The sequence below is a fragment of the Phoca vitulina genome, unplaced genomic scaffold, assembly GCF_004348235.1.
Source record: "Phoca vitulina isolate PV1807 unplaced genomic scaffold, GSC_HSeal_1.0 scaffold10, whole genome shotgun sequence".
In the NCBI taxonomy this organism is placed as follows: domain Eukaryota; kingdom Metazoa; phylum Chordata; class Mammalia; order Carnivora; family Phocidae; genus Phoca; species Phoca vitulina.
The window spans coordinates 45,978,013-45,990,735 of record NW_022589713.1 but is presented as its reverse complement, the minus strand read 5'-3'; the positions used below and the strand labels follow the sequence as shown (position 1 = coordinate 45,990,735).

Below are 12,723 nucleotides of genomic sequence, written 5' to 3'. Positions count from 1 at the left end.
TTTTTAAGAACACTATTCTTTTTTTTTTTTTTTAAAGATTTTATTTATTTATTCATGAGAGACAGAGAGAGAGAGAGAGAGGCAGAGGGAGAAGCAGGCTCCCAAGGAGCAGAGAGCCTGATGCGGGACTCGATCCCAGGACCCTGGGATCATGACCTGAGCCGAAGGCAGACGCTTAACCATCTGAGCCACCCAGGCGCCCAAGAACACTATTCTTTACATTGACTTGTCTTGGCACCCTTGTCAAAATCAATTGATTAGGGGCACCTGGCTGGCTTATTCAGTGGGGCATGTGACTCTTGATCTCAGGGTTGTAAGTTTGAGCCCCACACTGGGTGTAGAGATTACTTTAAAAAAAAAAACTTTAAAAAAAATCAATTGGCTATACACATGAAGGTTTATTTATGGACTCTCAGTTCTGTTCCATTGATCTATATAATTATTCTTATGCTAGTACCACATTTTCTTGATTACTGTGGCTTTGTAGTAAGTTTTGGAATCAGGAAGTATGAATTCTCCAACTTTGTTGTTCTTTTTCAAGATTGTTTTGGCTATTTTGGGTCCTTAGAATTTCCATATGAGTTCTAGGATCAGTTTATCAATTATGGCAAATAACCAGCTAGGATTTTAATAGGGACTGTATTGGATCTGTTGGTCAATTTGGGGAGTATATTCACCTTAACCATATTAAGTCTTCTTATCTGTGAACATGAAATGTCTTTCCATTTATTTAGGTTTTTTTTCATTTCTTTTGATGATGTTTTGTCATTTTCAGTGTATAAATCTTGTACTTCTTTTGTTAAAGTTATTGCTATGTATCTTTTTTGATGCTTTTGGAAATGGACTGGTTTTCTTAATTTCATTTTATGAATATTCATTGCTAGTTTATAGAAATACAAATATTTTTGTTCATTGATCTTGTGTCGCACAACCTTGCTGAATTCATTATTATTTCTAATAGTTCTCTAAGTAGAAGATTGTGTCATCAATATATAGAGATAATTTTACTTTTTCTTGTCCAATTGGTATGCTTTTTATTTCTTTTTCCTGCTTAATGGACCTAATACTCCAGTATAAAGTTGAATAAATGTGGCAAAAGTAGACATCCTTGTCTTGTACCCCATCTTTAAAAGAAAGCAGTCTTTCCCCTTATGTAAGATGTTAGCTCTTGGCTTTTTGTTGATGTCCTTTATCAGGTTGAGGAAGTTCCCTCCTATTCCTAGTTTGCTGATTGTTTTTCTATTGAAAGAATGTTAGATTTCCTTGAATGTTTTTTTCTGCATCTATTGAAATGATCATGTCCTTTTTATCCTTTATGTGTGTCAACATGGTGTTTTACATTGACTTTTGGATGTTAAAACCAAAAGTTGTATTGGTTTTCTTATATTCTTATATTCTTATAAAGAATGTATTGTATTCTTTATAAGAATATAAGAATATTCTTATAAAGATTGGTGTGTATGGTCCACATTTGTATTCTTGTATTCTTATAAAAATCCCATTTGGTCACTGTATGGTCCTTTTTATATGTTGCTGGATTTGGGTTGCTGGTATTTTGTTGAGGATTTTTGTATCTGTAGTCATAAGAGATACTGGTCTGTGTTTTTGTGTGTGATGTCTTTGTCTGGTTTTGTTACTAGAGTAATACATCTTAGAATGAGTTTGGAAGTGTTCATTCCCCTTCTCTGTCATTTAAGAGTTTGTGAAAGATTGGTGTGAGTGTATGTCTAGATTTTCTATATTGTTCCATTGGTCTGTGTGTATATCTCTCCACCAATGGTTCACTATCTTGATTACTGTAGCCATAAAGTCTTAACATTCAGTACAGTGATTTCTTATTGTATTCTTCTTTTTAAAAATTGTTTTAGTTATTCTATGTCCTCTATGTTTCCATATAAATTTTATAATGAGCTTGTCTATATTTACAAAAATCCTTTTTGGGAGTTTCCTAAGAATTATGTTAAACCTATAGATCAATTTGTGGAGAATTGACATCTTTACTGTGTTGAGTCTTCTAATCCATGAACATAGTATGTCTCTCCTTTTATTAAATCTTTGATTTCTGGGGTGCCTGGGTGGCTCAGTCGTTAAGTGTCTGCCTTTGGCTCAGGTCATGATCACAGGGTCCTGAGATGGAGCCCCTCGTTGGGCTCCCTGCTCGGCGGGAAGCCTGCTTCTCCCTCTCCCACTCCCCCTGCTTGTATTCCCTCTCTCGCTGTCTCTCTCTGTCAAATAAACAAATAAAATCTTAAAAAAAAAAAAATCTTTGATTTCTCTCATCTGTGTTGTGTAGTTGTCAGCATATAAATCCTGTACAGGTTTTATTAGATTTATATCTAAGTATTTCAGTTTTTCTGAACAATCATAAATAGTATTGTATTTTTAATTTCTATGCCCACATGTTCGTGGTCCACAAATGTGATTTTGTACCCCGTAACTTTGCTGACTCGTTAGTTGTGGGAGGTTGTTGCATTTGTTGTTATTGTTTTTTAAGAAGTTCTTAAAATATAGACTCCTTGGGGTTTTCCACATAGACCCTCATGTCATCTGCAAATAGGGAGTTTTGTTTCTTCTCTAATCAGTATACCTGTTATTTCCTTGTGTTCCAGCTACCTTCCTGTGTATGCCGAGGTACAGGAGCCTCATGTATACCTGCAAAGCAGCCACGTGGAAGTGACGAACCTCTATGTGGGCGTGCCCACCAAGGCAACTGTTACACTCATCAACGGCACACTCCTGCCTACCCGATTCCACTGGGGCACGGTGAGTGAGCCTGCACCGTCAGCCACTGGGTCTGCAGCCCTCAGCACCAGAGGCCCATGTGGAGAGGGAGGTTGCCCCCCAGGTGCTCACCTCTCTCCTGCAGCCTGCCCCTTGACCCACAGTGCTCAGAACTGCTGGGCTCCTTGAAGGAGCAGCACATCTGGTCTGGTTTTTCCTTGCCCTGCCTCCAGGGAATTCTAGTTCCCTAGCTGAGAAGGAGTCACTGGAACACACAGCCAGGGCTCCCAGCCGGCGTAGCCCATGGCTGGCCCACATAGCTGTTGCGAGCCCCGCTAGGCACTGCCCGAGGGGCTGACCGTGGAGCTTGCTTTGTGTGCTGTGGGAGGTGGGAGATGGGGCCATGTCCCGTGCCTCAGAGGCGGCTGCCCTCTCCTCACCCTCACCCTGGGCCTCCCAGGGCAGCTTGTTTAGTCCAGGCAACGCCTGACAGGCGTGAGGTCCGCCCAGGGTTGGGGAGGGCAGGAGAAGGGACCGGTGGATTAGCCCTGCCAGAGAGCAGCCAGCCCTTTCTGGTCCTGCTGCGGGCCCCCAGACCGCCAGCCTCCAGCAGAGCGCGCCCCAGTGCTAAGCCCTGTGCGGACCCCGGGTCCACGCCAGGAATCCAGCGTGTGACAAGAGGGCCTCCATACCCACATGTCTGCCAGCTGCTGGGGCGCCAAGCAAGCGTCTGCACGGCAAGGGCCTCCCCCAGACGCGGCACGCTGGGCCCCAGTGAGGAGCGCCACATCAGCCTGGAGCTGGCTACTCACACCCAGGTGAGTTAGGTGGTGAGGGGGCCTGAGGGGCTAGGAAGGCACCCTGCCCCACTCCTGTAAGAGGGCAAGAGATTCCTTGCATTTGGGTCTGGGGTCCCCATTCCTGTTAGGCCTGCTCTCTAGGGATACAAGGTCAGGAAGCCCGGAGCAGGCCTGAGTGGCCCTCAGACCCGCTGGCCATGTGTAGCCTTTGGCACCAGCTTTACCCTCCCCTTGTCTGCAGCCATAGGTGGGCCTGGCTTTCCAATTTGCCCAAGGATGTGGAACAGGCCCTGTGCTGGGTGCTACTGGGAGAGGCTAGCTGGTGGCCGCCTTCCCGGAAGAAGGGCACAGCTGCTCCCTGACGCAGCCCACAGGAAGGCCATCGGGGAGGAACTTGCTCAGTACTTGGTTGGGGGTTGCTGGCTATCTGTTTGTGGTTCTTGTGGGAAAAGAGACTTCTTCCTTGTGGAGACGTGGAGACCCAGTCCCATTTCTCCCTGGCAAACCTGGAGACAGTAGACTTTCTTTCTCCGCTGAGTCTGAGCTCTACGGGGATAGGCAGATGGACACAGGCACAGAGCAGGCCTCAGTCAGGAAGGGCTTGATTTCTGTGGTAACAGCTTCATCAGAATAAGTGTGTAGCTTCTCCAGAGGCCCACTTTGAGGGTCTCCCTTCGTGTGGGTATGCACAGAAATTCGGAGCAGACTCAACCAGGAGCCCTGAGGAAGGGGCCAGGATGTGGGACGTCAGGCTGGGCCTGTGGATGGTGGCTCACTGGAGGGACTGAGGAGCCCTTCCACAGAGATGAGACTAGACAGAGGTCAAGGCCTCTGTGCTGAGTGTCCCGCAGCAACCACCGCTGCTAGGGAAGACCATGTGAGGCCCCGGCCTGGGACTTACGTGTACTGATGTGCCCTTGGTGGGCTTTCTTATAGGACGAGCTGAGCGATCTGGCCCTCCCTTGTACCGTGTCAGGCATGAAGGAGCCACTGGTTCTGGGCATTTCTGGGAAACCCCAGGGACTGCAGGTGGCTATTGCCATCTCTATGGAGGGCTCTGACAGCAGGTGAGCCCAGGGCTGGGGCCAGGGCCTGAGGGTTGAGGCGACATACAGAGGACTAGCACTGCACTGTGATACCAGCCCACTCCCAGCTGATTCCTCGGCCAGGAAAGGGCCACAGTATTATTGTGCCCCCGCCAACCTCTCTGGGAGCAGGTCTCTCTACCCAAACCCTGTGCTCTGTGTGGTCTTTCCCCCGCCTACTTGGAGGCATGGCGTCCGGGCAGGTAGGAGATGCAGGGGGCAGGGCCGTAGGCAGCTTGGGCTTTCCCACACAAGGCCCAGCAAGCGGGAGATAGGCCAGTCACCCCTGGTCAGGGAAGGTTTGTGGTTGAGGCCCCTCTTGGCGTCCTGAGCTGACAGGAAGGATGCGTCTGTGGGTGGCAGCTTCACGGGAGGCAGTCCGAGGATGAAGCCCAGTGTGTAGGCAGCTCTCACACTGCTCCCCGAGGGGGCCCTCTGGGCGGGGCCGAGGGTGGCCTGTAACTTCGTGCCCTGGGCCCGGGGCAGTGTTCCCAGCACGGAGCTGTGGCCGAGCTGCCTGGAGGAACTCCGCCTTGACTTCGGCTCCAAGGTGCCTCTGAGGACCCGTGTGAGCTGCGCTCTCATCCTGACCAACCGCTCCCCGATACAGACACCTTTCACCCTCAAGTTTGAGTACTTCGGGAGTCCCCAGGACAGCCTGAACCAGAAACCCAGTGTGTAAGTCCGGTTTCTTTCAGGGGCAGTTCCCAGGGAGGACGGGGCCAGGCAGGGTTGCCCTATTAAGCATCTATGTGGCTTAGGCAGCCAGAGGCTGGTGTGAGGAGTGAGAAGGTGTGTTTTCACAAGGATACCTGGAGAAATGTAGAGAAACGGCTCCCACCGCCCATCTCCCAGACTCTGAGGGGGCCTTCGGGAGAGGCTGGGGTTGTGGCAGGCAGGGGCGGGGAGGCACTCCCGGCGGATGAGGCGGTAGAGATGAGGCCAGCGGGTGAGGGAGAAGTTCGTGGCAGCGGCGGGAGCCGTGTAGGCAGAGATGTCGCAGGGAGGCTTTCTGCAAAGCTGTAACTGGACATCAGCCACGGGGAAAGGATTTACGCCACAGAAGCTGGTGGTCTACCAGCACACCAGAGCAAACACCTCCCCACCTCGTCTCCTAAGGCGAGGAAGCCCAACTTGAAAACCACTGCCATGGCTGGTGGGGAGCCACTCACAGTTTGTAAGCCATTACCTTTCCCACTCCAGGAAAGTGAGTGGGCACTCGATGCTGGACGGATGTCAGCAGGAAAGACTGGAAACAGGGCCTTTTGCAGAAGGCTGGGCAAGAGATGAGGAGTCTGGGCTGGGTTGGTATCTGGGGTCAGCGGGGCAGAGCCTGGGGACAAGGGGTCCCTACCCCAGCGCCCTTCTGTGTTTCTGGGAAGGCAATCCCTCGGCTGGTTGGTGGCCTGTAGCCAGGGGGCTTTGGGTGATGGGGGTGTAGCAGGTGCCAAGACCAGAGAGGGAGGTGAACAGACCTGACCTCTCCCCTGGGAGGAGCAGTCGGAGCGGCCTTCCTCCACTGGGCACCTGGTAGGATGCTAGTTGCGGGGAGACATGGCTCAGCTCTGGGGAACAGCCCTGATGGCTTGATGCTGTTTCTGTATCCTGTCTGGTAAAGCCCTGACATGCCCCCTGCCCTGCTGAAGACATCGCAGATTCAAGAACACTTGGCCAGGCGAGAGCAGCTGAGTAAGAGCCCCAGGGTGGGCCAGAGCAGGGGTTCCTGGGGCCTTCTCAGGGGGTGGGCCGCCTGCTGCAGGGAGGGGGCCCTGGCCACAGCCCCATTTCAGTATCTTTTCTAGCAAGACCTCTGAGATGGCCATGGCCCTCCTCCTGACTCCCGTTTTGAATGAGGCTGTCTCCTGGCATACAGCCCGTGGACAGGGCCTTGTTTTGATTTGGGATGGGTGACGGCTCAGAAGGGAGGGCTCCCACCAGGGCCTGGTCCCTGAGAGGTGAGCGAGGCTGCCTGCTGGATTCTGGACTCCCAGGAGGAGGGTCTGTTTAACCAGACCAAGGCGAGGCTGTGCAGTGGCTTATCTGGTATAGTGCTTTGCTAACTCCTGAGGGTTTGGACCTCCTTCCTGCCCTGGAGTCCTGAATCCCCATTCCTGGTTATCGCCCAGATTTTATGGAAAGCATGTTGTCTCATGGCAAAGGAGCTGCCTTCTTTCCCCACATTTCCCAGGGCATGCTGGGGGCCCACCAGCAGCTAAGCGTCGACATCTCAGGCTACGCGAACATGTGGGGCGAGTATTGGGACAACCTCATCTGCACGGTAAGGATAGATGGCCTGAGCCCGGCCTCACCTTCGGGCTCTCCCTCCTCCAACTCCTGGCCCTGAGCCTCTCAAGTCTCTCCAAGCTGGAAGACCGTGCCCACTGAGCTTGGGATAGGCATTCATACCCACAGCAACCACAGTGATTCACGCGGGAGGGGTTCTCGGGAGCAGAATCTTTCATGCCTTTTCCCATGGGGTCCCATGAGGCTGGGCACACAGAGGAGGGCAGAGGAATCTGACAGGCTGCCTACTTGGGCCAGGACTCGAGACCTGGAGGGGCAGTGAGTATGGAGAAGCAGTAACAGCCTTCCAGAGCCATACTGTCACCTAGCCCTTGGTGCATTCACTCACTCTCCCATTGGGCCTTTACTCACTCGTTCGGCCCGAAGGGGGCACCTGCTGTGCATGGGGTTCCTGTGGGGTCCTCTGGACTGTGGAGGATACAGGGACAGATAAGACCAGATGATCCAACAAGGAGTTCCTAGTTCAGTATGGAGGGGTGAACTATGTCCATTGTTCTGTTGGAGGGAAGGCCTTGAACAGAGGGAATGGGGAGCCAGGGAATGCCATGGCAGCAGGGGACGAGAGGGACACAGGATTGGTGTGCGTTTGCAGGTGGGAGACCTGCCACCAGCAGTCATCCCAGTGCATATGGCAGTGGTGGGCTGCCCCATCAGCTCCCGGAGGACCACCTATTATACCACTGACCCGTTGCAGAAGGAACCTGTCATCAGGTGACCCCACCGGCCTCATCCCCTAACCCTTGAAACCCTCTGGCCTCCAGCCTGGCTGCCATGCTGACCTGTTGCTCTCCAGTGGGCCCAAGGCTACTTGGTGCCACCCAGCAAGAAAGCCCCAGGACAGGGCCGCCCTGGAAGACAGCGGCCTCCAAGGCCATGGCTGCTGTCTGCACATCTCCGAGGGCTTGGGGTGGGGAGAGAAGTAGCAAGTAGTCAGGGTGGCCTGAGGTCCGTGCCAGACCTGGGGCCCCACACACCACCAGTTGGGATCTGTCGGTAGGTGCTGGTGTAGGGCGGGGGCGGGGGCTACTGGGGCACCGAGCACCCTGGGTCACTGCTCGCCAGCCACTGCACGGGGAAGGCCTCCAGCCCGAGGCCCTCGTGACTTCAGGATAGACCACTGTGGGCCTCCTCCCCGCCCGAGCCCCAGTTCCAGCCCCCTCTGTGAGCAGCCCTGCCTGCGCCGCGTGAGCCCGGTCTCCTGCCTCCAGGTTCGGCACCCAGGTCTCTGGAGGAGACACGGTCACTCGGGTCCTTCGCTTGAATAACTCCAGCCCCTGTGGTGAGAGGCTTACGAGAGAAGCTGGGGCTTTCGCGACACACTGTGCCACGTGGCGGGCCAGGCTGGGAGGGACGCCGGGGCTGGGGGAAGCTGACGGCCCGTGACAGGGACCCAGGAGTCCAGGTGGCCCGTGGTTGCCAAGGGAGGCCCCTGAGGGCCAAGGTGGGGAGCGACCCGCTGGTTGGCGGTTGTCAGAGATAGCTGCTTCCATGCGTGAGGACAGGACGTGCCCTTGCCCGCCTCTGGGGCCCCCCAGTGCCACAGGTGCCCCGCTCGTATCAGGTTCACTCTGCGTAAGAGCAGACACTGGAGGGGGACACCTTTTCTCATCCCTTCAGCCAGCGCTACCTGAGCGATAGCCAGGTGCTGGTACAAGCGGGGGTCCAGGGACGGTTGGCCTGCCCCTTCCTCAGCCCTCACCTCCCTCGCCCAGACATCCGCCTGGACTGGGAGACCTACACTCCGGAAGACAGGGACGACCGACTGGTGGAGCTGCTGGTGTATTATGGGCCACCTTTCCCGCTGCGGGACCAAGCTGGGAATGACTTCTTGTGCCCGGAGACCCCTGAGAGCAGCAGCTCCTTCTGGTCCCCAAGCCCCTCTGGCGCATCGGACTCCAGCCACGAAGCTGCCCAGGCTGTGAATAGGGGTGGAGGGGCAGGGCGGGTTGGCTGCTGAGTTGGGGCCAGTGAGCCTTGAGCCTGTGTGAGCCCCAGCGACTCCCTGATGACAGGCCGAGGACCGCTGCGGTGTCAGCGACAGGGCCCGGCAGAAGCTCATCTCCGTCCTTCTGCGGGAGCATGACGGGGTGCCCGCCGACCACCTGTACAGCATCAGCCCCAAGCAGGTGGTGAGTCCGGCGGGGCTGGGAGCGGCCTAGCAGAGCGCCGCGCTGGCAGGCGGGTGGCCAGGGGGCGGCACTGAGGCTGCCGTCTGTGCCAGGTGGTCCCTGCAGGGGGCAGCAGCACCATCTCCATCTCCTTCTCACCTACGGGCCTTGGCGCCGGCATCCCGCACCAGGTGGCGTGCGTTGGCTACGCCCTGGGCTTCATGAGCTTGGACGAGGAGGTGAGCCCGCCTGGCCCGGGGGGGCATGCTGCCTCCTCAGCTCCGGGGCCGCCAGCAATGAGGCTTGGGCTCCGCAGGTGGAAAGAGAGCTTCCGGGGAGGAGGCGTCGCCTGCAGGACTTCGCCGCGGGACCCCTGCGGCTGGACCTGTGCAGCTACGTGCGGCCCGCACAGTGAGTTGGCGGGGCCTCCCGTTAGCCCCCTGTGGGGAGCACCTGCACCCTGGGAGCAAGATGGCAACGGGAGGGAGAAGCCAGCAGGTGAGCCCAGGCAAAGGCTGGCTAGGGCCAGATGAGCAGAGGGGGACAGCCAGGAGGCCCCCGGGGCCCAGTCGTGCTCCTTTGCCGGCAGGCTCAGCGTGGAGCTGGACTACGGGGGTGGCGTGGAGTTCCGGCACCAGGCCAGCGACCTCATCCCAGAGCAGCCCTGTACTGGGGTGAGTGTGCTGTCCCCCCTGCCCCACCCCGGGCCCTGCCAGTCTCCCCGGACCTCAGATATGGCCGTGAGCCCTCCTACAGTCCGGGTCCTCCTCCCCCCGAAGTGCCTCCACCCCAGAGCCGTGGGATCCGGGAGGGGAGAGATGCATCCCCGGCCTCCACCTCCCCTGTGGCCACCCAGGTGCTGAGTGAGCTGCTGAGCACCCACCACCTGAAGCTGAGCAACACCACCGAAATCCCGCAGTACTTCCGGCTCCTGGTCTCCAGGCCCTTCTCTGTTGCTCAAGGAGGGGCCAGCCGCAGCCGCAGCACTCCTGGCCCGGAACAGGGGTGTGAGGAAGAGCAGGCCACCGGCGGCAAGCGGCTGGTGCTCCACCCTCAGGAGAACATGCTGGTCAGTGGGGGCTCTGCAGGCGGTCACCGGGCCAGGGGTCATCCTCCCGTCACACACACGCACACATGTGGACAGACATGTGCACACCAGCGTCACGCACTTGTACACACTGGTGTCCAGACACCGCACACCGTCGTGGCGTCCGCTCCCACAGCCTCAGCGGGCAGGCCCATCCGCTCTTCCAAGCTGCGCTTTGGTGTGGGTGTACCGAGCGCCTGCTGGGTGCTGGGTGCCACGCTGGGTGCCACGCTCCCCCAGGGACCTCACCATGGGGGGCGAAACAGCTACAGAAGAAAGAAGGGCGGCCACCCTGGGCTCACTTAGCCTTTGCTCCCTTCTGCAGAGGTCAACTGAGGGGCAGCCCCGAAGCACAGCCAGAGGGCCTGTTCCACCAGGGCGCCCATGAAACCACAGGCTGTCGCCAAGTAAAGGTCCCTTTAAAATGCCTCAGGGAGCCCCAGGGCTCTTGGAGAGAGGACATTTCATAACAGTACTACCTCTCACCCTCCACGTGCCGACATAACCCAGGCATCTGGCCCTGACCAGAATTCTAGCCCAAACGCAGTTCTCCATTATCCTGCTCACCCAGTCCTGCCCACACCTGTGCCTCCACTCTTGCTGGGAGCATCTGATCTCAGCAAATACCACTGCCCCCGACCCTGTGCCCAAGCAGAGCCCTGGCATCCTCTTCCCCGCCCCTCTCTGACCAGCCAGCCCCCACATCCTGTTGTTGCCCGTCCTCAGTCTCCATGTCTCCCCACTCTTCATCCCACACCCGCAGCCCTGGGCATGCCAAGGGTAAAGGGCGGTTTGCTTGTAGTCTCCCCTCGAGGTCCTCAGCTCCTGAGGGCAGGCAGGGCCCTGTCCCCAGTACTAACGGGTGCTGGGCACAGAGCGCGGCGCCGTGTCTGTGGACCGAATGCACCAGACACGCTGCGTGCCGGGCCGGGCTGGCTCAGTCTGGGCCGGCCCTGCAGGCTGCGTGTGGGCAGGGGCCGAGCTGGGGCCTTGCCGGGCAGTGGGGGCCGTGGAGGGAAGGAGGACGGAGCTCCAGGTGGGGAAGCCGCCGCCTGCCTTCGGCAGCCTCAGCTGACAGGCTTGTTCACATCTGCTCAGGTGAACGTGTCCTTCTCGCTGTCCCTGGAGCTGCTCTCCTACCAGAAGCTCCCGGCTGACCAGATGCTGCCCGGAGTGGACATCCGGCAGCGCGCCAGTGGGGAGAAAGAGATGGTGTTTACTCAGAACCTGCTCCTGGAGTACGCCAACCAGACCGCTCAGGTGAGTCCCAGGCCTGCGCCATGTCGGAGAGGGCGGAAACGGGCCAGACTCTGTTCTCGTGGGTCAGAGGAGGGCAGACCCCGACCCGGCCTTCCGAAATAAGAGGAGCCCCAGGCCTCGCCCTGAGGGCCCGGTCTGCCCTGGAAGAGGCCTTTCCCTGACGACACACGTGGAGAAACGAGGGTCATCCTTCCTTACCTAGCTCAGCTCAGAACCAGGTGAGGTGCTGTAGGGTGGGAAATAAGGAAGGCTTCCTGGAGGAGGTATGCGGCACGTGAAGCCTCCCAGCTGGAAGGTACAGGTGAGGAACAGAAAGGAATAGCCTAAGGGGTGGATTCTAGGGAGGCCAGAAGAAGAATCCGTTTGTGACCAGGCAGGCCCCCCAGCTTGGTCCTTGGGCGGCTGCTGGGGCCCAGGGGCGGGAAGGCTGAGGTGATGAGGTGTGTGTGGCGGTGCCTGAGGCTGATGTGGGGGGACCGCCAGGAGCAAGGACGGGTCAGCACACAGGTGGGGCCTGAGGCCAAGGGAGGAGGTGAGATGGCCCAGAGCCCAGGAGGGGCAGAGGGCTGGAACTTGGGACCCCAGGGGCTGGGGGAGGAGGGGGAGGGCAGCCTGACCAGGGAGCAGAAACCACCGAGCTTGATCAGGGCAGGGGGAGGGGCGGCGGAGGGAGAGCAGATGGCGTCTTCGGGACCCTTTACCGGCGCAGACCCCCACCAGCTGTGGTTTTAGATGCCGGCGCCAGCCCCCTTCCACTCGCTGTGGTGCTGCCCATGTGTTCCTCCGAAGCTTCGGGACTTGGGGTCAGCAGGAGGGCACGAGGGCCCCACGTTGCAGGCTCTGTCCCCCTAGGTGGTGCCCCTGAGGGCCACGGTGGCCGTGCCCGAGCTGCAGCTCTCCACCAGCTGGGTGGACTTCGGGACCTGCTTTGTGAACCAGGGACAGGTCCGGGAGGTCTACCTCATGAACCTGAGCGGCTGTCGGAGCTACTGGGCTGTGCTGACGGGTAGGTTGTACCTGCCCACCACTTCCCCCGCAGGCTGGCACCACCTGGGGGTTCCCGCAGATGGCCGGTTCCCAAATCCCAAGTGATCCCAGGGTGCCTCGCCCCGTGGCACCGGGCCGGACCAGAGGTGCACACCTGAGCTGCGGGGCGGGGCGCTCGCTGGGGCGGCGCACGGAGCTGCCTATGCTCGTGCGTGCTCCCTTCCCTCGGTGCAGGCCAGCAGGAGCCAGACAAGGACCCTGCGGCCTTCAGGGTATCTCCAAACAGTGGCCTGCTGGAGGCACGACCGGTCAATGCCCCCCCAAATAACATCACCCTCCAGGTTTTCTTCACTGCCAGGTACCAACCTCTC

The 12,723-nt window shown here is 57.3% G+C and overlaps 1 protein-coding gene across 2 annotated transcripts in view; it reads left to right on the top strand.

Annotated features, from left to right (window-relative positions):
* DLEC1 (DLEC1 cilia and flagella associated protein) overlaps window positions 1-12,723 on the top strand; it is a 71,055-nt gene that overhangs the window by 57,721 nt on the left and 611 nt on the right. The window contains exons 20-36 of one of the 2 annotated variants that reach the window (XM_032408984.1): window positions 2,610-2,763; window positions 3,429-3,539; window positions 4,458-4,588; window positions 5,093-5,284; window positions 6,225-6,295; window positions 6,733-6,884; window positions 7,503-7,621; window positions 8,119-8,189; window positions 8,623-8,828; window positions 8,923-9,039; window positions 9,132-9,257; window positions 9,335-9,429; window positions 9,608-9,692; window positions 9,875-10,087; window positions 11,204-11,365; window positions 12,218-12,371; window positions 12,587-12,710. In XM_032408984.1, coding sequence (XP_032264875.1) covers window positions 2,610-2,763; window positions 3,429-3,539; window positions 4,458-4,588; window positions 5,093-5,284; window positions 6,225-6,295; window positions 6,733-6,884; window positions 7,503-7,621; window positions 8,119-8,189; window positions 8,623-8,828; window positions 8,923-9,039; window positions 9,132-9,257; window positions 9,335-9,429; window positions 9,608-9,692; window positions 9,875-10,087; window positions 11,204-11,365; window positions 12,218-12,371; window positions 12,587-12,710 — 2,283 coding nt within the window. The remainder of the gene's footprint in view (window positions 1-2,609; window positions 2,764-3,428; window positions 3,540-4,457; window positions 4,589-5,092; window positions 5,285-6,224; window positions 6,296-6,732; window positions 6,885-7,502; window positions 7,622-8,118; window positions 8,190-8,622; window positions 8,829-8,922; window positions 9,040-9,131; window positions 9,258-9,334; window positions 9,430-9,607; window positions 9,693-9,874; window positions 10,088-11,203; window positions 11,366-12,217; window positions 12,372-12,586; window positions 12,711-12,723) is intronic. The other variant, XM_032408985.1, reaches the window with a different exon arrangement.